The 24,325-nt window shown below is 37.9% G+C and overlaps 1 protein-coding gene across 2 annotated transcripts in view; it reads right to left on the minus strand.

The window, feature by feature from the left end:
- The window catches only part of PPP1R12A (protein phosphatase 1 regulatory subunit 12A), a 137,494-nt gene extending 114,246 nt beyond the window's left edge, over positions 1–23,248 (minus strand). The window contains exon 1 of one of the 2 annotated variants that reach the window (XM_055341753.1): positions 22,945–23,248. In XM_055341753.1, coding sequence (XP_055197728.1) covers positions 22,945–23,181 — 237 coding nt within the window. In that variant the 5' untranslated portion in view covers positions 23,182–23,248. The remainder of the gene's footprint in view (positions 1–22,944) is intronic. The other variant, XM_055341752.1, reaches the window with a different exon arrangement.
- Between the last annotated feature and the right edge of the window lie 1,077 nt (positions 23,249–24,325).

Consider the following 24,325-nt stretch of genomic DNA (forward strand, 5'->3'; position numbering starts at 1 on the left):
GAAAGAAAGAAAGAAAGAAAGAAAGAAAGAAAGAAAGAAAGAAAGAAAGAAAGAAAAGAATCTACAGTACAATCACAAATATAGAAAAACATACACAAGACACACACCTGTGCAAGATAAGAGTTTTTCTTCTCTTTCTCCTCTCTCCTCGTCTCCCTCTCATATTTTCCAAGTTTTCTTTAAGGCAGATATATAACCATCAAAAAAAGAAAAAGAAACAACTAAAAACCTTGAACATTCAGCAAATATCAGTAGAAAAAAAATCAGCTTATTTTTCCTTATTTTATATAAAACCAATTATACTTCATAAATTATGTTTCTTTTTTATCTGTGCATAATTAAGTTCTAAATTCTATTTCATTAATGCATAAATATGTTATAATTCTCTGGTTCCTCTCACTCAGTGGTCCCTTAGGTGTATTAGTATGAGAGAGGAGAAAGGTCAGTAGAGTGTTGCTGCCATCTAGATGAGAACCCTTGTGAAAAAGATTAAAAATAAAATTAAAATGTTTCTTGATAAGCTTTCTAATTACCTTAGCAGATTATTTAGACAAGTCCTATTCCTTTCCTTACTTCTACTGGAACTCATTTGCCCTTATTTTTTATGTACAATATACACACTTTGGCTTTCAAAGACAACTAAGAACATAAAACTCAACTCTAGAATTAACTTCAAAACTGAGGGGAAAAAATGTGAGTGCCCCAAGAAAAATTAGCTTACACTAACAAAAAAATCAAGATAAAAAAAAAAGTTAAAGAAAACAAAATAAAGCAAAAAATGTAAAGTGTAGAGTATTTCCTTGGGAGGGGATGAAAAGAAACTGGTAAGCAGAGCAAGTGCCTTCAAAGAAAGATGAAAGTTCATTCTACTATTGTCTATTTATACTTAATGATGGGCTTAAAACTAAACACATAAGCATAAATCTATTTTCTTTAAAAACTGAGAGACTGCTGGGGAGCCTGGGTGGTGGTCAGTTAAGCCTCTGACTCTTGATTTTGGCTCAGGTCATGATCTCAGGGTTGTGAGATTAAGCCCCACATCAGGCTCCTAACTTAGTAGAGTTGGCTGGAGATTCTCTCCTTCTCTCTGTCTGCCCCTCTCCCCCACTTATGTACATTTTATGTACATAAAATCTTTTTTAAAAATTGGAATACTGCTACACTTATGATGTATAAGTCAACAAAGATTCATAATATTTTAAATGGAGTGATTTCCATTATTATTAGCAATAATAATAAGGAGCAATCAGATGGCTTGCCATAGTAAATTTTTGAAAGAACAGATTTCTTCATATCAATGGGTCTCTGGGACTGGAAATAAATTCATTTCTCCTAATATAAAGCTTTCTATAATCAATGTTAAATTTTGTAGTATCTTACAGAGTAATTAAGGAGTAGAATCTTTCCTGAAAAGTCACTTCTATTTAAAACAGGGTGATAATCCAAGGGACACCTGGGTGGCTCAGTGGTTGGGCTTCGGCTGAGGGCGTCACCCCGAAGTCACGGGATCAAGTCCCTCCCATCGGGCTCCCTGCAGGGAGCCTGCTTCTCCCTCTGCCTATGTCTCTGCATCTCTCTCTGGGTCTCTCATGAATAAACAAATAAAATCTTTAAACAACAATAACAACAGGGTGATGATCCAAAGCACTGTATTTAATTATTTCAGATCTTCAAAGAAGATACTGATAATTACCATAACTAAACTAGGATCTAGTTTTACTTTTATTCCAAAATAGGAAGAGAGTAATTCATTGAAAAAAACAACAAAGAGATGCCTTTGAATTTTCTGCTGAAACTAGGAACTGCTTTTCTTATGATCTTTTCTGTTTTTTAATCTGTCATCCACAGTCCTGTAAAACGTAGAAGTTCTAAACTTGGAATCAGATTAGCCAATAAAAACAAACAGGCTTTTAGTAATGGAAAAAATGACCTAATACAAGAGCAGAAACTAGCAGAAAAGCAGGTGTATGATCCCATATATGTAAATTAAAAATGAAACAAGCATTTTTTTTAATTTTATTTATTTATTCATGAGAGACACAGGGAGACAGAGAGAAAGAGGCAGAGATGCAGGCAGAGGGAGAAGCAGGCTCCATGCAGGGAGCCCGATGTGGGACTCGATCCCGATCCCGGGGCTCCAGGATCAGGCCCTGGGCCAGAGGCAGGTGCTAAACCACTGAGCCACCCAGGCTGCCCTGAAACAAGCATTTAATAAACTTTTTACACAATATCTTCCAACAAAAGAGCATTTTAAAGAACTTAATGAAAACATGTAATGCTAACATAAGACCTGTGACCTGCTAATTCTGTGTTTCACTTTAGTCATTATATGTTGTTAATATTTTTGAGGAAAAGGTATTTAAACCAAAGGGCTGATGATACAGAAATGAGCCATACCCAACAGGATTCTAAATTTCTATTCCAGTATCACTTACAATCCTAAACAATGAGCCTTGGGGCAGCAGAGCATGTTAGCTGGCAAGAGCTAAACCTTGATTTCTCTAGCTATATCTAGAAAGTTTCTTGGAATACACCATGATACAGTTTCAGGAGGTAACTGACCTACTGGATCTGTCCCGGCTTATCTACTGTCCTATATTTAGTTCCAGGGATTCCAGAGGATATCATATGGATGATATCTGAAGATTCAAGTAGTAAAGAGGCACTACAATGTAGTATTTAATAGTGTTGAGTCAGACTGCCCAGGTTCAACTCTCAGCTCTGAATTTTATGTTGTTACAACCTTGTAGTTAAAACTGTTACCTTGTTTTCTTCTCTGGTATAATGGAATAGTAAAAATAAAAATATTTACCACATATGATTGTTATGAGAAAATATAACTGTCTAAAACAGTGTCTATTATATAAACACTATTATGTAAATGTTAATTTACTATTATTCCAAAGAAATAGATCCTTTTGAAGATGCAGAGATACTAATTCCCACACTTGTTGTAAGAATCTGTTACAAACTAGGGCAGCCCGGGTGGCTCAGTGGTTTAGCCCCTGCCTTCAGCCCGGGGCATGAGCCTGGAGTCCTGGGATCAAGTCCCAGGTCAGGCTCCCTGCACAGAGCCTGCTTCTCCCTCAGTCTGTGTCTCTGCCTCTCTCTTTCTCATGAATAAATAAAATCTTTGGAAGAAAAAAAAAAAGAATCTGTTATAAACTAAAAGTTCTACATCCTAACTATAGTGTCTCTATATGTCGTATTGTTTTTACAATAAAAAGGGGAAGGATTATTTTGTAAACTGATGACAAGCATTAATTGGGTGGGAGTAGAGAAGATTTTAGTGGGTAAGAAAAGAGTTTAAGTAAATTAGTCTAAGACCCAATTAGAGCAAAATGGGATGGGGTTGACTAGGAGATCTAATTAAAATGAACCTTAAAAAGTATATTTCAAAATATAATCTCCATGAATTACTTTGTTCTTTAAAATTTTTTTTCTGATCTTGTAAGAGCTACATAAAACTAAAATGATTTAAATTTTGATTATTCTACAAAGAATTTCACTTTTAAAAACATCAGAACTAATGCATTATTAGAACACAAACTTAAAAAACCCTCCAATTTCTATGGTTTGTCATAGTACAAAAATATTTAACAGTTCAAATTATTTAAAAATCTGTCAATTTAATGTAAAGTACATGCAGCTGTATTAAAACAGAATGTAGCTAATGGCTAAGAAAATGTTACTGACTTGAAGCAGAAAAAAAAAAGATTTCTAACTTCTTACAGCTTCTAATACAAGTCACTTTGTATCTTACTTAAAGACAGAATTCTGAAGATTAAAATTTAAAATGCAGATTCCCCAAACAACTTTTTCAATAAATAGGAAATTTACAATATCAAATAAAATCAAAGAGTGACTAGAGGAATATTTTTATCTCTAAGCTCAACTACTGAAATGGTTCCCCAGATGCTGTGTCCTAACCTACTTTCTATAACCATCAAATGAATCCTCCTACATAGACCTTAGTTCACTCACTCTTTAGGCTCCTCAATATTTTTTCACATTAAAATAAAATAAAAATTTAAAATATTATTTTTTGAGACAGTGGTAGATTATAGATGCACGCGAAATTACAAGAAATAATACAGAGATATCTTTTGCCCAGTTTCTCTCAATGGTAACATTTTGCAAAACTACAGCATAATAACCAGGATACTGACATTGATATAATTCATCTATCTTATCACATTTCCCCAGTTTTACTTGTACACATTGGTGTAGTGTATCTTTAAGTTTTAAGATTATAAAAGGGGGCCTGAAATCAAAAAGTTTGAGAATTGCTGCCTGAAATCAAAAAGTTTGAGAATTGCTGACTTAAGATTTAACATTTGTTTACACTTTTTGGTTTTTATAGATTGTGTATTTATTTACACATTCAGTATTTGCATCTTTCTGAAGTTGCTTATTAATTCTTGTTTTAGGTCTCCTTCATCTCCTCAAAATACATAACAATCAGAATTACAATATACTTGTTCAGAGGGATATACCAGCCTCACCAGCCACTGCTGATAACCTAACACATAAATAACCTAAGGTGGGATCAATTGGTCCCTTTCCTGGGAATCTGAGTTCCTGGGATTAGAACTCAGAAGATCAAGATATCATGATCTATATAAAGATCTCTCTCTCTAGATATCTAGATCAGAATAAAAACTCTGAAATTACTGGTGTCCTTATATTTTGCCTTTTGAACCAGGAAAACAAGAAATTAGGAAAACAAGAATAAAGTGGATTTGTCAGAAACGATGAAAAATTTAGATAGAATACTTCCTGAGTTGCATAGAGTTGCTGGTTCTAATTCATTTCAGAAGCCCAGATTCCATGAGATATCTCCATAATCATACAGTTAATTACTATATTTGATTTAGTATAATTCTGATGAGCTTTTCTTACTTAAAAAATCCTTACTAATTAATATGTGCAAGAAGTCCTACCATTTTCCTACTAATGGTTAAGTAGATATGTGCCTTTGAAAATGAGCTCTCTTTTATTTTCAAGGGGCTCAAAAGAAAACGGCTGAACTGATAAATGGCTTAGGGGACTGGTGTCTTAGGGCATATGAAGAACTGCAAGTATGTGTGTGCAGTTATGTATAAATTTGTTAGCAATTCCAGAAAACGGGTTCGATATAGGTTTGTTTTTCTCCGCAGAACTTTGTTAGACAAAGCCATACTCCTGGTGAGTAATCAAAAGAAGGCTGTAATTGGTAATATCTGCTGAAAGAGGAGACAAATCTCAAACTGTAAAACTAGATACCATTCTACAGACGTGATCTCACAGTATAGAGGAACATTTTTTTAAAAATCTACGCTACACTGATTTAGCTTTACAATGATTTACTGTGTTTTAGAATTATTACACTGTTGTCAGACATGAGGCTTGCTGTTAAACTTTTAGTGGCCTTTTTTCATGTCAAAGATGATCTTTGCCAACCTATACTTATCAATTATTAATTCAGATATTTTACACTAAATACCCAATATCTTTTTATCTTACTTTTTTTTAAAGATTTTATTTATTTATTCAAGAGAGACACAAACAGAGAGAGGCAGAGACACAGGCAGAGGGAGAAGCAGGCTCCATGCAGGGAGCCCGACGTGGGACTCGATCCCAGGTCTCCAGGATCAGGCTCTGGGCTGAAGGCGGTGCTAAACTGCTGAGCCACCCGGGCTGCCCCTATCTTATTGTTTAAAACCAACTCTTTTATGCTTTTTTTTTTTTTTTGAAGTTTTCAGCTCCTACAGTTTTAGCTATTAAAATGTTAAATAGGATAGGGTCAAAATTGAGAACACAAGAACTACTACTTTAGTCTTCCCTCTTGATTGCTAGTGAGTGATTGATTAATCAGTAGGTTGATGTGCATATGGTAGTTCGTCCAGCAGTTAATCCATCTAATCCTGCAAATATTCATACCACATTTTTGTCACATTAACCACAGCATCTAACAAGAGCCTGTCCAAGTGGTTCACTAAAAAATCTAGCTATTCTTGATTAGCAACATTTCCCTCATTTAAATTTACCAATCTTGTCAAGAAAGGAAGTGAAAGATAGAGCAACATAACTTAGTTTTCAGAAAACTCAATCTGGCATCTAGTAACAACACAATCTTTTCTAAAACTATCTGCTTAATAATCGATACCAGAATTTTGCCAGAGTAGAACATTTTAAACACGTAAAAACATGTAACTTAAATGCCATGCCATCAGTTACTTCCTTCTATTCTTGCTCCAGTTTACCACTCTTAAAAGCCCTCTTTTTATACAGCATAATGTAGTCGAATGATATTATAATAATGTATAATGACATAACTGTATTTATACCAGCGAGCATTGTATAGTATGTACAATTATCAAAAAACTACGTTGTATATCTGAAACCAATGTAACACTGAATGTCAACTACACTTCAGTAAGAAGAAAAAAATTTTAAAGACCTCTATTCACTGTCTTCAAAAGTATTTTCACAAAATTCATGTAACTCTGGGCTTCGACATTCTTGATTCTATTCTTAGAGTTTTGGGGTCATTTTTCAATTCATTCTTAAAACATTTATCATTAAATGCTTTACCTATTCAAATAAAACAAGGCAAAAGAGTTCACTGTATCCAAACTGCTTTTCTAGATCTTTTGTCTACATTTCTCCCACTGGACTTGTTTAAAATTCTGAAATCGAAACTTTATCTTTTAAAATCCCTTTATTCCTCAATGACTAGCTATCTTTCTGGGAATTATGCTTATCTTTTGTCTGAATTTTCTGTAGTCCACTGGCCAAAAGCTTCAAAATACATTTAAGTAACCCCTTAATTTTCTTACTTGTTCTTAAAACTCTCCCAAGGTATCCATCATTTTGGCAATCAGTCTTTCCTTTTTAAATAAAAAGGTTAAAGAGAAAAGGCAGGCATAAATGCAGAAATAAATATTTAAGCATCAACACCAGCCTCCTTGAGTAGCCAATGACTAGGCAAACAAAAATCCATTAATTATGTCAGTATCTCTACACTTATTTAATCCTTAAAACATTACTGGAAGTAGTCATTTAAGCATTCTTTTCCAACTCAGATTCATCTTCATCATTCCTTTGTTTTAAAAGATTAAAAAATGACATAATTCGAAATCTACTATATTTCCCTCACAGAGATAATCACTGATAACAGTTGGGGATTTCCCCAGATTTTCTATGCAAACCACTTTTCCCCCCAAATGGAATCATACCATACATCCTGTCGAAACTAACTTTTTGATACTTTAAAAAAAAGAAAGAAATATTGAAGATTTATTTATTTATTCATGAGAAACAGAGAGGCAGAGACATAGACAGAAGGAGAAGCAGGCTCCTTGTGGGGAGCCCAATGTGAGACTCAATCCTGGAACCCTGGATCACGACCTGAGCAGAAGGCAGATGATCAGCTCAACCACTGAGCCACCCAGGCATCCCGATACTTAAATATTTCTTGAAAGAAAACAATTTATATATTATCAGTTCATTTTACACATAAACACATATATCTCTTCCCCCACTCCCATCCCAGATTAGCTTTAAATGTCAAGGGTAGGTTGAAAAGGGAAAAAGACGCAATGTTAACTTTGCATTAAAGTTTAATATAGGGGATCCCTGGGTGGCGCAGCGGTTTGGCGCCTGCCTTTGGCCCAGGGCGCGATCCTGGAGACCCGGGATCGAATCCCACATCGGGCTCCCAGTGCGTGGAGCCTGCCTCTCTCTCTCTCTGTGTGACTATCATAAATAAATAAAAATTAAAAAAATATTTAAAGTTTAATATATAACCATTTCCTATTTTGTCTACGCTGAAACAAGTCTAAAGACATTTCCTCACAGTCAAAATAACCCATACAAGCTTTTTGCACAACTGTTAATTTTTCTCATTAAATGTACAACTTAATAAAACATTGAAATGCAAAAAAGTCACAAGTACTCAAAGCAACTCTAGTCAAATTTTGAGGGAAAAAAAAAACCCTTTAAAATATATTATGTAAAAGAACCAGGGAAATCATTACAGAAATGCAAATTAAAACCACAATGAGATATCACCTCATACTTATCAGAATGGCTAAAATCAAAAAGACAAGAAATAACAAATGTTGGCAAAGATATGAAGAAAAAGGAACACTAAAGCACTATTGGTGGGAATGCAAATTGGTGCAGCCCCTGTGGACTGTAAGCAGTATGAAGGTCCCTCAAAAAATTAAAAATAGAACTACCATATGATCCAGTAAATTCTACTGGTATTTATTGAAAGAAAACAAAAACAAATTCAAAAAGATATAAGTACCCCTGCATTTACTGCAGTGTTATTTATAATAAACAAGACATGGAAGCAATCCAAGTATCCACTGATAGATGAATGGATTAAGAAGTGGTACATGTCCGTACACACACACACACACACACACACACGAATATTACTCAACCATAAAAAAAAGAGAACATCTTGACAACATGGATGGTGGACCTAGAGTATAACGCTAAGTGAAATAAGTCAGAGAAAGACAGATACCACATGATTTCACTCATATATGAAATTTAAGAAACAAATGAACACAGAAAAAAGATTAAAAAAATCAGACTCTTAGAGAACAAGTTGGTGGTTGTCAGAGGGAATGGGGGGGGGGTGGAGTGTGAAAAAGATAAAGGGAATTAGGAGTATATTCATCTTGATGAGCACTGAGAAATGTACCGAATTGCTGAATCAGAATACTGTACTCCTGAGACTAATACATCATTGTATGCTAATTATACTTGAATAAAAAAATATATTAGACAAAAGAAAAATATATCAAGTTGTAAATTTCTTATATATAAATAATACTTTATCTTTGCTTGCCCTGAAAAAAAAAAGACTCAGTAAATTTAGAAACTGGGGAAAGTTAGAGATTGTTGAATGAATGCTTTAACTGTACCACTCTGAGCAAAATTCAACATGCTCTGAAAACAAAAGTACTCTCCTCTCTCATTTTAATCTATTACCTTATTTTTACAGTGCATTATTTTTAAGCAATAAGACTTTTAGATTGCTATTACTACTAAAATTTTATTCCTAACAGCTTTGTGCTCCATCCCCGAGACCCCTAAAAACACACACTCTGCCCTCTCCCACAATATCATAAAAGTAAATTTGGCTTACTTGTAAGTTCTTAATGGCCTCTGTCGAACAGAAAAACGCAGAATTTTGCATGTATTTTTAGATAGTTCACCAAAACCCTAAAAATAATCTAATCAGGGGATCCCTGGGTGGCTCAGAGGTTTAGCGCCTGCCTTCAGCCCAGGGCATGACCTGGAGTCCAGGGATCAAGTCCTTTGTCGCACTCCCTGCATGGAGCTTGCTTTTCCCTCTGCCTGTGTCTCTGCCTCTCTCTCTCTCTCTGTCTCTCATGAATAAATAAAATCTTAAAAAAAAAATCTAATCATGAATCCTTATCCTTTGGTTTTTCTATAGCCTCACAAATCATTTTCTATTTGGTATTCACACATCCAGAGGACCAGGGAGATCTAAGAAAAAAGGCTAAGTCCAAGACTAAAAAAAACAAAAACAAAAAAAAAAAAAAACCAAAAACAAAAACAAAAAAAACCAACTCCACTCAAGATTTTGATTTATTGCTTATAATTAGGCCACACTTCCTCCATGGGGACTCAAAAACTTGTATATCCTCTAGCACACATTTTGCACTCCATTGAAATTTCTTGAATATTGCCAGTCTCCACCAATATCAAATATACTCTGCTTCTAACCTACACAGTAAGCACGCTGTATTTACTGAATGAATACACCCTGAAAAGCACCTTCACTCCACTCCAAGCCAGAAGCACATCTTTGACTCCTATTACCTCCGGTCAATCCACTTTCAATTCATACTAATTCTGTTTCCCAAATATGTCTTGAGTCCATCTACTATTTTCCAACTCCACTGCCATTAAGTGAGTTCATCTCTTAGACTACTCAACTTCCTAAATTAGTCTCCCTGCCTCCAGTATTGTTCTCTTTTCAAGTGCAGTCTCGGACTGCACCCAAAGTAATCTTTCTTAAAGAGAAAATCTGATTGTCTCATTTAACCTGATTAAAATCTTTCAACGCTTTTGTTCACCTCCAGCTTTTTGAACATACTATTCCCTCTCTCTAAAATAATTTCCTACGTCCTTCCATCCCTTACAACCCTGGCTTTTACTCATCACTCAGCAGATCAAACATCAACTTTCCCCAAGAAGACTTCCTCCTCCCTAATTCTAGGTGAGTTGTGCCTTCACAAACTTCCATAGCACTCTGTACTACTACCATTATATATCATTACACATAACTGACATAAATGTATAATTAACCTGTTATGTTTACCTACATATCCCAGTACCCTACAAGCTGTGTTAGTGCAGGGACAATGTTTGGCCATCCTCTTTGCCATGTAACTACAGTGATGAACACTAAGCCTACGTGGGAGTTGGGGGGACTAAGAGAAGATAATTGCAGCCTCTGCCAATGCCTCAATTCTTAGTGGTGAACACAAATAGAGAATTTTATTTTTAAAAAGATATTAATAGCTTATTGAGATATAATTCACACATCATTACAATAGCCCATTTCAAGTTGTAGTATATTCAGGGCTGTATAACCATCACCATAATCAATTTTAGAACATTTTTATCATTCTGAAAGGAAATGATATACCCATTAGCAGTCACTCCCCATTTCCCCTCAGTACGTCTGACGTTTGGCAACCATTAATCTATCTTCTGTCTCTACATATTCTCTATTCTGAACATTTCGTAAGAATGGAATCATCCAATATGCGGTCTTTTATGACTGTCTACTAACATTCAAGTATAATGTCATTAAGATTCATCTATATTGTACCAAGTATTAGTACTTTGTTTCTTTTCATTGCCAAATAATATTCCACTGATTCCAGTAACATAATATAGGACATTTTATTCATCCATTCAACTGATAGACATTTGTGTTGCTCTCACTTTTTGGCTTTTATGAGTAATGCTCCTATAAACATAAATGTACAAATTTTTGTGTGGACATCTCTTTTCAATTCTCTTGGGTATATAAAAAAGGAGTATAACTGCTAGGTTATATGGTAACTCTATGTCTAACCTTTTGAGGAACTGCCAGACTGTTTCAAAAGTAGCTGCATCATTTCATATTACCACCAGCAGTGTAGAGTTTTAATTTCTTCAATCCTAGTTAATACTTGTTATCATCTGTTATTTTTATTTAGGGCCATTCTAGTGGGCGTGAGGTACAGTTCTGATTTGCATTTCCCTGATGCCTAAGTAACTTCACTCTGTAAACACTGTAAGGGCAGTGCTGATATCTGTTTTGCTTAAAAATAAAATCCCCCAGCATTTAATAGCATATTGTACAGAAGAGGCCTTTGATTTTGTTAAATGAATACTATAAAAGCTAGTATGGAAATGGGAGCATTTCTCTTTCAGGTATGCATGTAATGGGAAATAGTAATTTTAACTAGGAAGTAAAGAAGAAAACAGATGGCCCTGAGATTTCAGTTTAGTATATGGAAGACTGATTATATCAAAAATAAGATGTGGATTATATTAAAAAGGAGAACAAATTATATAAAGAGAAAAATGAAGCTACAGAAATGAAATGGGAAAGAAAAAACAGACATGAAAACCTTGGAATATTCTTAAGAAAGAAATAGACTAAAAAGGGACATTCAGAAAACAAACAAGAAGGGATTAGGATCATAAGTTACCTATAACTTAACCATAACTTTCTCAGGGATGTCTTCTCTGATATTCTAGGTTAAGTCCTCCTAATAAAAACTTTCATCTCATCCTTTATTTCCATTCTAACACTTAACTAATTGTAATCATTTGTTCACACTACCATCCCACTATATTATACACTATATTCAGGCAGGGAACATTGTTTTTAGAGATTTGTACAATGCCAGACATATGGTAAATAATGATTTGTGTATTCATTGTATAAATTAATCACTAATTTAAATGAGTAACATCAAATATCTGTAAAATAAATACTACTTAACATTTTAATTTTTTTTTTTTTTTAATTTATGACAGTCACAGAGAGAGAAGGAGAGAGAGGCAGAGACACAGGCAGATGGAGAAGCAGGCTCCATGCACTGGGAGCCCGACGTGGGATTCGATCCCGGGTCTCCAGGATCGCGCCCTGGGCCAAAGGCAGGCGCCAAACCGCTGCGCCACCCAGGGATCCCTACTTAACATTTTAAATAACATACACAAATTTTATTAACATACATGGAGTAATAAAACTAATTTTCCTATGGGTGACTTAGAGAAGAAAGATTGACATTACCACATTATGAATGTAACAGGTATATGTCAGTGAGAGTATTTTCAAGGTTAGTCTTCTGTATTAGATATACCAGAGATTTCACTGAAAATGTCTTTTGCATCAACAAGCATTAAAACAGCCTGTTATTTTGAGCAAAACATAAAATTACAAGTGAAATTTCCAAGACAATCCTAACAATACAGTGTCATGAGTGAACAAAGACATACATAGTATAATATCCACCACGTCATAAAAAATTGGAAATACACTAAAAATTCATCACAGAAAACTGGGAAAATAAATTTTGGGATGTGTACACACACACACACACACACACACAGAAGAGTACTCTATAGCCATTAAAAAGGAGGGTGTTATCAGTATTCATTAACATAGAAATATTTTTGGGGGGCAGCCCAGGTGGCTCAGCAGTTTAGTGCTGCCTTCAGCCCAGGGTGTGATCCTGGAGACCCGGGATCGAGTCCCACATCGGGCTCCCTGCATGGAGCCTGCTTCTTCCTCTGCCTGTGTCTCTGCCTCTCTCTGTCTCTCTCATGAATAAATAAATATCTTTAAAATATATATAAAATATATATGTATGTATTTTTTAAGAGTTTAATTTAGGGGTGCTTGGATGGCTTAGTCAGTTAGGTGGCCAAGTCTTGGTTTGGGCTCAGGTCATGATCTTGAGGTCCTGAGATCCAGTCCTGCTTCTGGCTCCATGCTGAGCGTGGAGCCTACCTGAGATTCTATCCTCTCCCTCTGCCCCTACCTGCCTCCACTTATGTGCACTCTCTCTTTAAAAAAAAAAAAAAAAAAAAAAAAAAAAGTTTACCAAAAAAATAATAAATAAGATAAAAAGTTTACAAACCAGAAAATTAAATATAGCCCCATTTATAAAAAATTATATACTAAATAAAAATGGATAAAGGAGAGTTTATTAAGGTTTTACGTGGGGCTACCTCCAGGCTGAAAATCTAAATAGTCTTTTTCTTTTTTTCTTTTCTTTTCTTCTTTCTTTTTTTCTTTCTTTCTTTCTTTCTCTCTCTCTCTCTCTCTCTCTCTCTCTCTCCCTGTGTTTCTCATGAATAAATAAAATCTTAAAAAAAAAAAAAAAACTTCAATACTGAAGATATACTTTTGGAGCTAAAGCATTCCAGTTCTAAGCAAAAGTGTAAATACTAGAATACATTCATAATCACCTAAAATAAGACTAAATAAAATATACATTATATATATGTTTCCTGTAAAGGTAACTAGTATGCATGTATGCGTGTTTTGAAAGTTAATCCAGGAAAATAGACTTTTCCACATGGTTAACTTCTAAGAGCGTATCAATTCACATTCTCACAAAATTTCTTCTTTGCCTATGAGAGTATTTAAGAAACTCACACAAACTTTCTGTAACCTTATATTTTTGTTAGAGAACATGTTAAACTAACAAAAAAAATGTAACTTCAGCTCAAATATGACTTAATAAGCTAAAGTAACGCTAAAAAGTGAAGCTCTTCCAGCAGAGTATCTCACTCGATGCACAGAAAGCATTTAAGCAGATCACTAAAAAGGTGACAGCTGAGGAATGCCCTCACTTCTTTCCACGGTTTCTACCGAGTGTCATTTCAGAAATGCCTATACAACACATGACAATGTGGAATGTCTCCACCCATGAAAGAGCATTTGGGTCCAGCAAGCACACTTAGGGCAGTAACACAGAGCTCAAGTTTGTCTTTTTATGGTTAGCCAGCATAACAATGAAAAGATAAACAACCAAAATACTAATAAGGTCAGAAAATACTGGCATACAAGGATCCACAGTGAAAGGGTTATTTAGAAAAAAAAAAAAAAAACACATAAAAAACCTGTGTGATTAAAATCATTCGAAAATATGAATTAGCTTCTAATGCCAGTATGCTAAGGACTCCTTTTCTAAACCAACCAAAATTTTGTTTGAAAAAAAAATCACTTTTAAAGTATTTTGCATAAGCTGAGCAAAATTCTGCTTCTATTAGTAATCAGAAATGTATTCCATTTCAGAAAAATCTAAGATCCTGCTAAATTTTTACTGCAGCAATGGCTACCTCTGCATTTTAAGCATAAGTTATTTTATATGCACTTTTGCTACAATATTTTTAATGTTTGTTAATTCTGTTTGTACTTACTCATACAAACCCATCATTTTGCTTTCTATGAACTCAGCTAGCCCTTCACAAGATTGATATACACTGTATTCAATTTTTTTTTAAACCAACAAATAGTCACTGTGCAGCTGCTAAAATAAAATTCAGATACCAAAGGGGATTTAAAGAAAAATGAATCAAAATCCCTCTTTGAAGGAATTCACTATTTTGTCTGGAGATAAGATATACTAACAATAATAGTAGGTAGCATATAGGTGCCAAACTTAGAGTTTAAACAGTAATTTAGAGAATCACTGTGTGCCCCAGTGGTCAAGCAAGTCTACACTTTGTGCTTTGAGTTGTGCTTTAATATAAATAAGCTAAGAAATACATTCCAGAGTAAGATTACATGTGCAAAAAGGCTTATGTTAGTATAAATATGAAACTGGTGGTTCCTAAAATATGAACTGGTGGATCGCTTTCACTGGTTTTCTGAATCTCTTTAGAATTTTTTTTGCTCCATCTTAGATAATCAGGAGCCAGGCACTTGTTTTCTAATGATCTGGCCTGCCACCACCTGCATGCTATCCTATCCTACCAAAAAGAGGACATAGGGAGTAGAGTCATGAAATCTGCTCACCCTCAACCACTCTCTCTACTTGCATGAAAGACTAACAAGAACATATATGGTCAATACAGCAATAATTTTATAGACTGACAAGAGTCCTCACTTTCCTTTATTTAATTGGATATTATATCCTTTTGTTGTGAAAATATTCTCTTTATGAAAATGGTGTTGATAGTATAAGGTGGTCATGTTGGCAAACAAAAATTAGTCACTGAAATTTAAGAAAACATCTTACTGGTCTTTGGAATGTAAAATTCTGGGAATCAGTGATTTGATGGACAAGTAAATCACATTTCAAATGATGCTCTCAATATCAATGAGGAGAAAGATCCTATTGCCATTTCCAAGTTAAGACCTGAAACATAATTTGGCTAAATTTTGCAAAATGATTTTAAAAATATTTTTATTTCTACTAACAAAAAGCTTCCAATTAAAATCAAAGATGAACATTAAAAGTTTGTTTTATTAATTCATTAAGTTAATTCAGGTAATTTTATTAGCATTTCATGTAACATCTCAAGTTCTAATTATAAGCACAAATAATTACTATATAGGAAATAAACTGCAGATTAAATGGTAGTGACAAACTCAAGGTTGTTTTCTTTATTTGTAAATTAATACTGGCATGAGTTTTCCTATAATTTATCTCTTTTCATTAAAAGTTAAGAGTGTGTGTATGGGTATAAGCAAAACATGTTCTGTAAATGCATAAAAATGCCTAAAACAATAATATAAATTATTATTAGGATAAAAGAAAATGGAGACGTTTGAAGACTAATAAACTCCGTGTCCTAAAAAAAAGGAAGTTTTTGTTGCCTTTGTTAACTTCCTTTGCAACTTCCCAAGGTACTTGATCAAACATTCTGCACATAATAACCAGTCAAAAACAATCTTGGCAGTTCCTAAAATTTAGGACAGATTCTGAGATTAATTTAGATACAGTACTACTGCATTTCAGTTACTACAGAAAGCTCACAGAGTTGGCTAGTTAAAACAAAAGCAGATGAAGAAAAAAATTATACATATATATATGTACGGTGTTTCATTTGATTCTCAGCTGATTAACAGAGAAACCTGTAACTACTAATCATCAGCCATAATGACTAGAAGATTTAAGAATACTTCTTCAGATTTAAAGAAAAGGAGAGGAACACCTGGGTGGCTCAGTGGTTGGGCACCTCCCTTCAGCCCAGGGCATGATCCTGGAGTTCCGGTATCAGGTCCCACATCCAGGTCCCACATCCGGCTCCCTGCAGGGAGCCTGCCTCTCCTCTCCCTCTGCCTATGTCTCTGCCTCTCTCTTTCTCTCTGTGTCTCTCATGAATAAATGGATAAAATCTTTAAAAATGAATGAATGGAAGGAAGGAAGGAAGGAGGAAGGAAGGAAGGAAGGAAGGAAGGAAGGAAGGAAGGAAGGAAGGAAGGAAGGAAGGAAGGAAGGAAGGAATCTAGCATGGTGTTAAGTTTCGGCTTTGGAATCAGACCTGTATGTTAGAACTCAGCTCTGTTATTACCTTCGTAATCTTGAGTAAGAAAGAAGGGATGCTATGAGAATTAAATGAGATACTGGTTGTAAAAACATCACCACAATGGTCCGTATATAGCAAATCCTCAGCAAATGCTATTTCTCAATAAAACACTATGAAAATTCATGGCTACTACCGAACTCCAACTTAGAATAAACTTAAAAGGACTGTTGGAGGTTTTCAACCTCTCAAAGAGGATGTACCAAAATGCCAATACTGCCATCTTTTCAACATGACTGTGGAACCCCAAAAATTTCAAAAGAAGAGGTGAAAACAGCAATATTTTTCAAGCAGAAGGGAATGAAAACCAATTTCAGGAACCTTCGAGAAGTAGTATGTTACAGGAGTAACAAAATAATTTTCTATACTCCCCATTCCGCTTAAAAGTGATCTTTCTAGTCATCTTTTAAAAAAATCAACCGGGTTTAAAAAAAAATTTTTTTTTAAGTAATCTCTACACCTGACACAGGGCTTGAATTTACAATACTAGTTCAAGAATTGTATGGCCTACCAACTAAACCAGTAAGGTATCCCTAGACTTTTTTTTTTTTTTTTTTTTAAGTACAAGTACTTTACTTTTGTCAACAGTACTTGTAAAATGTGGTTCCTTCCATTCCATCTAGGGTTTCTTCTACCTGGCTATCCTAGAAAATGCTCAGTCAGGGCTTGCAATCACACTAGCTGAAGCACATGAAAGATGGTTTTGGTTATGACACTTCAAACCCAGACCACAAAACTGTTGCCAGGAAGCACAATGGCAGCAACTGCAGAGAAGACCTTGTAACAGCAGCAGTCTGGGTACTGGTGCCCTACCAGCACACCCCATATATGGCTAGGGCTGTCCATTTATTTGCAGGAAGTGAGGGGCCAGTTTAGAGGAGGTTAGAAGTTGTTGTTTGTTTAGGTGGTTTTTTTTTTCTTTTAATGGATTTAGGATCGTTTCAAAAAAAAACTTTCAAGAGCAATCAGCATAGTGTTACAGTCTTTCTAATAAGAAAATTATGTAGAGAAAGCAATGTATGCTGCACATTTTTTTCAACAGATATTACTATTACTTACAAGTGATTCAACAGATTCTTCTAAGATCTTAACATCCCTCACCGAAACATTACACAATAAACTCTATACTCAGTTTTAAACAGATTTATCATATATAGCAATTATACTATTCTCTAACAACAGACTCAATATCAACTGCTCCAATCTCTCTTCCTTTTGGTTGGAAAACACTTTAAGTAGCCCTATTAGAATACGTTTAAAGAGAATTACATTTCAGATTACGATTCATTGAAAACGGCTTGGCTGAGAAGATTAAGCACTTAAGAAAAGACTGCACAAAAGTATTCCTTTTACTGTCAAGAGGGGAGCTACATATTTTTACAAAGAAGCTTCAAATGGCTCCCTTAAAGTTGATAAAATTTGTATTTTAAGAGCAAAAGAACCGAACACTAAACTTATCTGCAAGTCTGTATTGAAAAGGAAAACTTTTAAAAAAAATAATAGCACAGAACACGGATCTAATTCTAGTTTGTATTTCTCTATAGGACCTAATTCAGACTCTTATAATGAAAGTGGCAAATTAATGATTCAACTAAATATTTTTCTATCACTTAACCAAGATTTACATAGGAAAGAGGTTAATATTGAGAACTTTTTAGGGCAGCCCAGGTGGCTCAGCAGTTTAGCGCCGCCTTCAGCCCAGGGCGTGATCCTGGAGTCCTGGGTTCGAGTCCCACATCGGGCTCCTTGCATGGAGCCTGCTTCTCCCTCTGCCTGTGTCTCTGCCCTTCTCTCTGTGTCTCTCATGAATAAATAAAATCTTAAAAAAAAAAAACAAACCCACAAAACTCTGTACTTAAAATACAAGGTAAAGGATACAAGTCAGTAACTTTAGTGAGCACCTAATATGTGCCAGGCTCTGGAAAGACAACATGTGGGAAACTGGGTCCTTATCGTATATCAGGAAAGACAAACTTAAAAACAAACACTATTTAGCAGTGCACAGGCAAAATATAAGATACAATGAGACTCCGGAGAAGAGCATTTCTCCAGTACCATAATATTATACAAATTCAAAAGACAGAAAGATTCCTACTGGCTGGCAATTCTATTGAACTCTGAAGAATAAGATTTTGACTGGCAAAGAAGAGAGGGAGGATATTTTAGTGGCAGAAAAAGCAAGACCATAAGCATGGAAATAAAGAATAAAAAAATAGAACACAATGGAGATCTATCAGGTATAAGCTAAATGATGAAACACTTTAAATTTAAGAAGGAGTGACACAACATGATATTGTTAAGAAATTATTCTAACAGCAACATGAACGCTGGACTGGACCAGAGAGAGAACAGAGGCAGAGAAAGCAATTAACCAATTACTATACTCTAGGGATAAAATAATAAAGGCATGAACTAGATTAATAATGAGAGTAGCAAGGAAAAGAATTGATACAAAGGCAATTATTAAGATGGATTAGATATATGTAGAATAAGGGATGAATAAATAATAACTGAAATGTTTAAAGCTTGATCCAGAGATTACTGACATCATTAAAAGAATCAGAGGCATCAATGAGAAGTGTAGGTGTGGTGAAGAAAGATTTAAGCTTTATTTCAGGCTGAAATAAAAAAAATTCCTGACATTGATCTAAAACTGAGTAATACACTGAAAAAGGGACATAGGTAAAGTCTACGGATATAAATAAATATATATATAAACTAATGTTAATAAAAGTAGATTATAAAACTGAATTATAACTATGAAAATCCATGTTTGAATAAGAATCTTTTGAAGAAATCACAAAGTTAAATGTAAATGCAGTAACTGCTATTCTATGGCAGAAGGGGGTGAACATCTATTTACTACGTCACTACTTAAAAATGTATTTTTAAATATAAAATCACAATAGAGTGAATTAATATTTCACTTCATATCAATTAATTATCACTAGAAAAATGGAAATGAGGGACTGGAGCTCTACAGAAATGTGAAAACTGGAAGCTGACTTGGCAGTTACTGGCACAAAGTAGGTAAGATTTTAAGGTAAAATCAAAGGTTAAACTCAACACTGATGGAAGAAATCTCAGTCCTGCATTTTATGGACTCCGGTATCAAGAGGAATCAGCAATAAGGCATTCTATAGAAAACTATATGCGTACTGAAATACAGAGATCACAAGGTAGGAGACTCCACCAGGTACCTATAAAATCAGAACTAATTAATGTCCACCAATAAAAATGAAAATCTACTTTAGACTTCAATTCTAGGACATCAGAAGTTTATTTTAGTTTCAGTACTGTTCAGCATTGTTTTCTAGCTATGGGAGTCGGGGAGGGAGGCTATTCCAGAGACCAAGACAGGAAATTTGACAAGAACACTGCTTTTTCTCCAATTTGGATGACATATTTCTATACAGAAAGAAAAGCTGAAAATTAAGTTGCTTTTGTAACTTCTAATGAGAGGGCACATTCTGCCAATAAACTTTTAAGTATAGGCTGCTTACATTAAAAATTGAAGTAAAAGATGAAGGATATTTATGGGTTGTGAAGTTTCTAAAACTTTTCTCCTGACAGTGAAATTTTAGATACTTGATTAAAACCAAAAGGGTAAAAGTGTATTCCAAAAGACTAATCAATAATTAACCCAGCAAAAATATTTTAGGTATTATATGATTTCTTGAAAATGCAATTAAATAAACACTATTTAAGGGCTATTATATCAGTGGGTCAATTTTAGGCTTTATGATTTAAGTACATAAGACAAGCAACATTCAAGAGATTTCTGAAAAGCTTAAAACTTTCTTGTGATTCTTTTTAAAAAGTTTTATCACCTTTCACTATCTGTTGTCCTGAATTTGCCCAAAGCAAACTCCTTGTTCTCAGTCACACTGGGAAAAAAGTACAAGAGGTGATAATACAGAAATGAAAGTGAAGAAAACATGATACAAATTTTAATGCTCGATATTTTAAAGACTTTTTTGCTGACTTAAGGAATGTGCAGATAAATTACAAAAAGATACTATGCAAATAGTTATGCATAAACTTCTAAACTCCTGCTCACAGGCTTGTCAGCTAAAACAAAATCCCCAGAAGACTGTACCTATATGCTTCCAAACTAACTCCTGAATTCAGTTAATCAGGAAAACTCTGAGAAGTCTGGGACTTCTTGCAACATGTACAAATTGAGAGAGGAAAAAAGCCTTCAGAAGTCTGTTCCCTGAATTTTCTTTTCCTACCTAGTAGGCCAATACTACTCTAATACAAATATCAGAAGGTTTCCTCTTCTTCCCAGCCAGTACCATTGGGTCCCTCCCCAAGTGTGGTAACTTTCAATCTCTATGTGAAAATTTTAATAAAACGTATTGATATAAATAAACAATTATCCAATCGTACCTTGACCTAAGCATACAGTAACTGTGTCTTCCAGAATCAATTCCATCCTGAAACATGTAAAACACGCTTCAAAGATCCTTCATCTTACATAACTACTTGATCATTTTTAGAACCAAAACTTTCTTTCATTCTCAGCACCATGTTTTTTTTTTTTTTTTTTTTTTTTTTTTTGGAATCTAGACTTTGCTATGCTTTTAAAATGAACCTCAGCCAAACAGAAAGTATGCTATACATTAGAGACTCTAAATTCAATGAAAGGGAAAAAAAAGAACCGAAGACGGCGCTGTGTGTGTTTTTTTTAACTGGGTGCCGCATTCTGAATTCCAGATTTGCCCTGCAATGTGTCAGTCATTTCAATCCATCCAGTCAACTCTGTAAACAAAGGCTACAAGCCAAGTTTGATAGGAGAATTCAATTAAATAAAACTTAAAAACGGTCATCGTCCACCAAACAGGAAGCGGTAAAAAGGGAAATGCCACCGCAACACCTTTTAAAATCCCCAGCAAGACAATATTCATAAAACTAAATATATATATATATATATATATATATATATATATATATATATGAAAGCCTCAAGGTTCAACCTCTGAACAGGGTTTTTGTTAGGGTGTTAAATAAAATAAACAGCTGTGAGCTTCCACATATAACCGAGGCACTCCGAGGCAGCTCCGCAGATCTCCCGGTGGAGGGAAGGCCACTGTTGCACAAGCAGTTTTCTCGGTGATTCCAAGTCACCCAGTAAGAAAATGTGAAAAAGGGTCTCTAGGTCTTGTCACTTACTACCGTCGCTTGGAAAAAAAAAAAAAAAATCGCTATTTTTTTTTTTTTTTAATGCAGCGCTCTGCGTGGTGGTGTTGCTTTTGGCCTGTTAAAGGCAGGGCAACATTATCTCCGGATTGCCAATAGTTTCTCCTTATTTGGCTAACATTGAGAGATCCCAATCGGACTACTATAAAACTTTAACGTGCACAAAGCATCCATTTTGAGCAAAGTTTGTGAACGGCTTTTTTCCTCCCCATCCCCCAAAGGAAAATCCTGGTGCCGGGCTCTGAAAAGCGTGCCCCGCGCGCCTCTCCCCGCGTCTCTAAGCTTTGAGCAGTGCACACGCCGAGCCGCGGGGCTGCAGGACCTCCGGCGCGCTCCCGGGCGGGGCGGGGCGGGGCGGGGGGAGGGAGGGGGAGGGGGGCAAGCCCTGCCGGACGCCCCCTTACCTTACCCACCTGCGCCCCCTCCCCTTCGCCCGCCGGCTCGCTACACCCCATCTCCCCCTCCCCAGGGACCAGGAGGAATAAAGAAGCCAACAGGAAGCCGTCCGCTGCGGCGCTCGGCTCAGGGCTCTCGATGACTCCTAGTATCATCATCATCGGTCATCGAGTCCCCCCCCCCCAAAAAAAACGACAGCAAACCCCATGCCGACCCTCTGAGCCGGGGCCGCCCATCCGCTCGAGGGTCCCTAAGCGCCCCTTGCGGGGTCCCTAGCGCCCCTTCTGGGTCTCTAAGCGCCCCTTGCGGGTCTCTAAGCGCCCCTTGCGGGTCCCTAAGCGCCCCTTGCGGGTCCCTAAGGGCCCTTCTGGGTCTCTAAGCGCCCCTTGCGGGTCCCTAAGCGCCCCTTGCGGGTCCCTAAGGGCCCTTCTGGGTCTCTAGGCGCCCCTTGAGGGGTCCCTAAGCGCCCCTTGCGGGTCGCTGCCTTGAGCATCCCCCGTCGTCCGAGCGCAGCACGAACACCCCCCGAGGACAAGCCCAGGACACTCCTCTCCGTCTCGACCCAAACCCCAGCCGCACGTCCACAAACGGTCCCGGGCGCCCCCGCGCCGCCCCCGGCCCCGGAAATCACCCGGCGGCTCGCGCCCCCCCCCCGCCCTCGCGGGAAGCCGCCCCCTCACCCCGCAGCAGGGAGGCTCCCGCCGCCGCCCCCCACCCCCGCCCCGGAGGCCGGCGGGAGGCCGGCGAAAGCCCGCGGGGCCGCGCACGGACCTGGTGCAGGGCGGTGAGCCCGTCCACATTGGCGTAATTGATGTCGGCGCCGCGGTGCAGCAGCTTGAGGACCTCGTCCGTGTCGCCGCTGGAGCAAGCGGCCAGGAAGACGGCGCCATCGTCGAACTTCACCTTGGTCTTCTGGCGCTTCACCACGGGAGGCTCCAGGTCCGTCTCGGAGCCGATCCAGCGCTTCAGCTGCTCGTTCCGCTTCTGCTTCGCGTCCGCCATCTTCATCCCCTCTCCTGCCGCCGGGTCTTCTTATCGCGAGGGGGGCGGGGGGGGAAGGGGGAGGCGGCGAGGGACGCGCGGGCCGGCGGGGGGGGGTGTGCCTGCTTCGAGGCGAGCGGGCCCGGGGAGGGCTGGGAGCCGGGAGGAGACGCTCGAGACTTCCAGTATCCCACAGAGCACTGGGGCGGCGCGCCCGGCCGAGCGGACCTCCCTTCCGACCGCAGGAGCCCTCCTGCCTCCCCCCTCCTCCTGCTCCTCCTCGCCCCTCCCACCCCTGCTCCGGCTCCCCGCCCCCCGCCCCCCGCTGCCCGTCACCGGCGGCCGATCGAACGTAACTTCGCGAGATCCGGGCAGGGAGGCGCCCAGCGGCCCGTGCGCATGCGCCCGAGGCTCCGGAGCCCCGCCCCCGGAAGAGCGCTCCCGCGAGCCGCGGCGGGGGCGGCCGGGCCACCGGAGGGAAGCGGGTGTGGTCCCGGCCGCCGCGCTGGGGGTGGGGGGGCGGGGACCGACCTGGAAGGGCGGAGACGGGTCGGGAAGGTTGTCCCCGCCTGGCACGGGCTCGGCGGGGAGGACCCGCCTGCTGGCTGCGCGGCCCGGCGGGGATGGAGGCGAGGACGTGAGCTAGGCGCCGGCGGTCGCTCTTGCGGAGGTGTCGGTCCCGGGTGCCCGCCCGGCCCCCGGGGTGACCCGCGGTGACCCGGCGGTGGCGTCCTGCCAACCTCCGCTGCACACATGGCTCTCTCCTCTCTGGCTTGTTTGCTGTTGCCCTGTTGTGTCTTTTGGGTTTTTTTGTAGTTGTTGTTTGCTTTTGTTTTTTTTTTTTTTTTTTCTTACTCTCCCGAGCCCTCTTACCCTTCCCGCCTTGCTCAGCCTTGTTCCTCGTCCTAACCTTTTAAGGGATTTCTGGTTCCAGCTCCGTCGCTTTCTAAGGATGGGTAAAGCCCCAGCTGCTTCTGGGGCTTCAAAGGAACGTTAATACTACGCAAACCAACTCGATTGGGGTTTCTTGATTATTTACCCTGAGCCGGTCATTGTATTAGGCATTGGTGACCCCTTGACCGTAATGACCTATTTAAGCCACCTTCTGAGGTCACGTGTTTTAAAAAAGAGTTTGCAATTCGTTATCTTTAAAAACAGGGTTTTTGAATTT

The sequence above is a fragment of the Nyctereutes procyonoides genome, unplaced genomic scaffold (genome assembly GCF_905146905.1).
Source record: "Nyctereutes procyonoides isolate TBG_1078 unplaced genomic scaffold, NYPRO_anot_genome, whole genome shotgun sequence".
Lineage (NCBI taxonomy): Eukaryota > Metazoa > Chordata > Mammalia > Carnivora > Canidae > Nyctereutes > Nyctereutes procyonoides.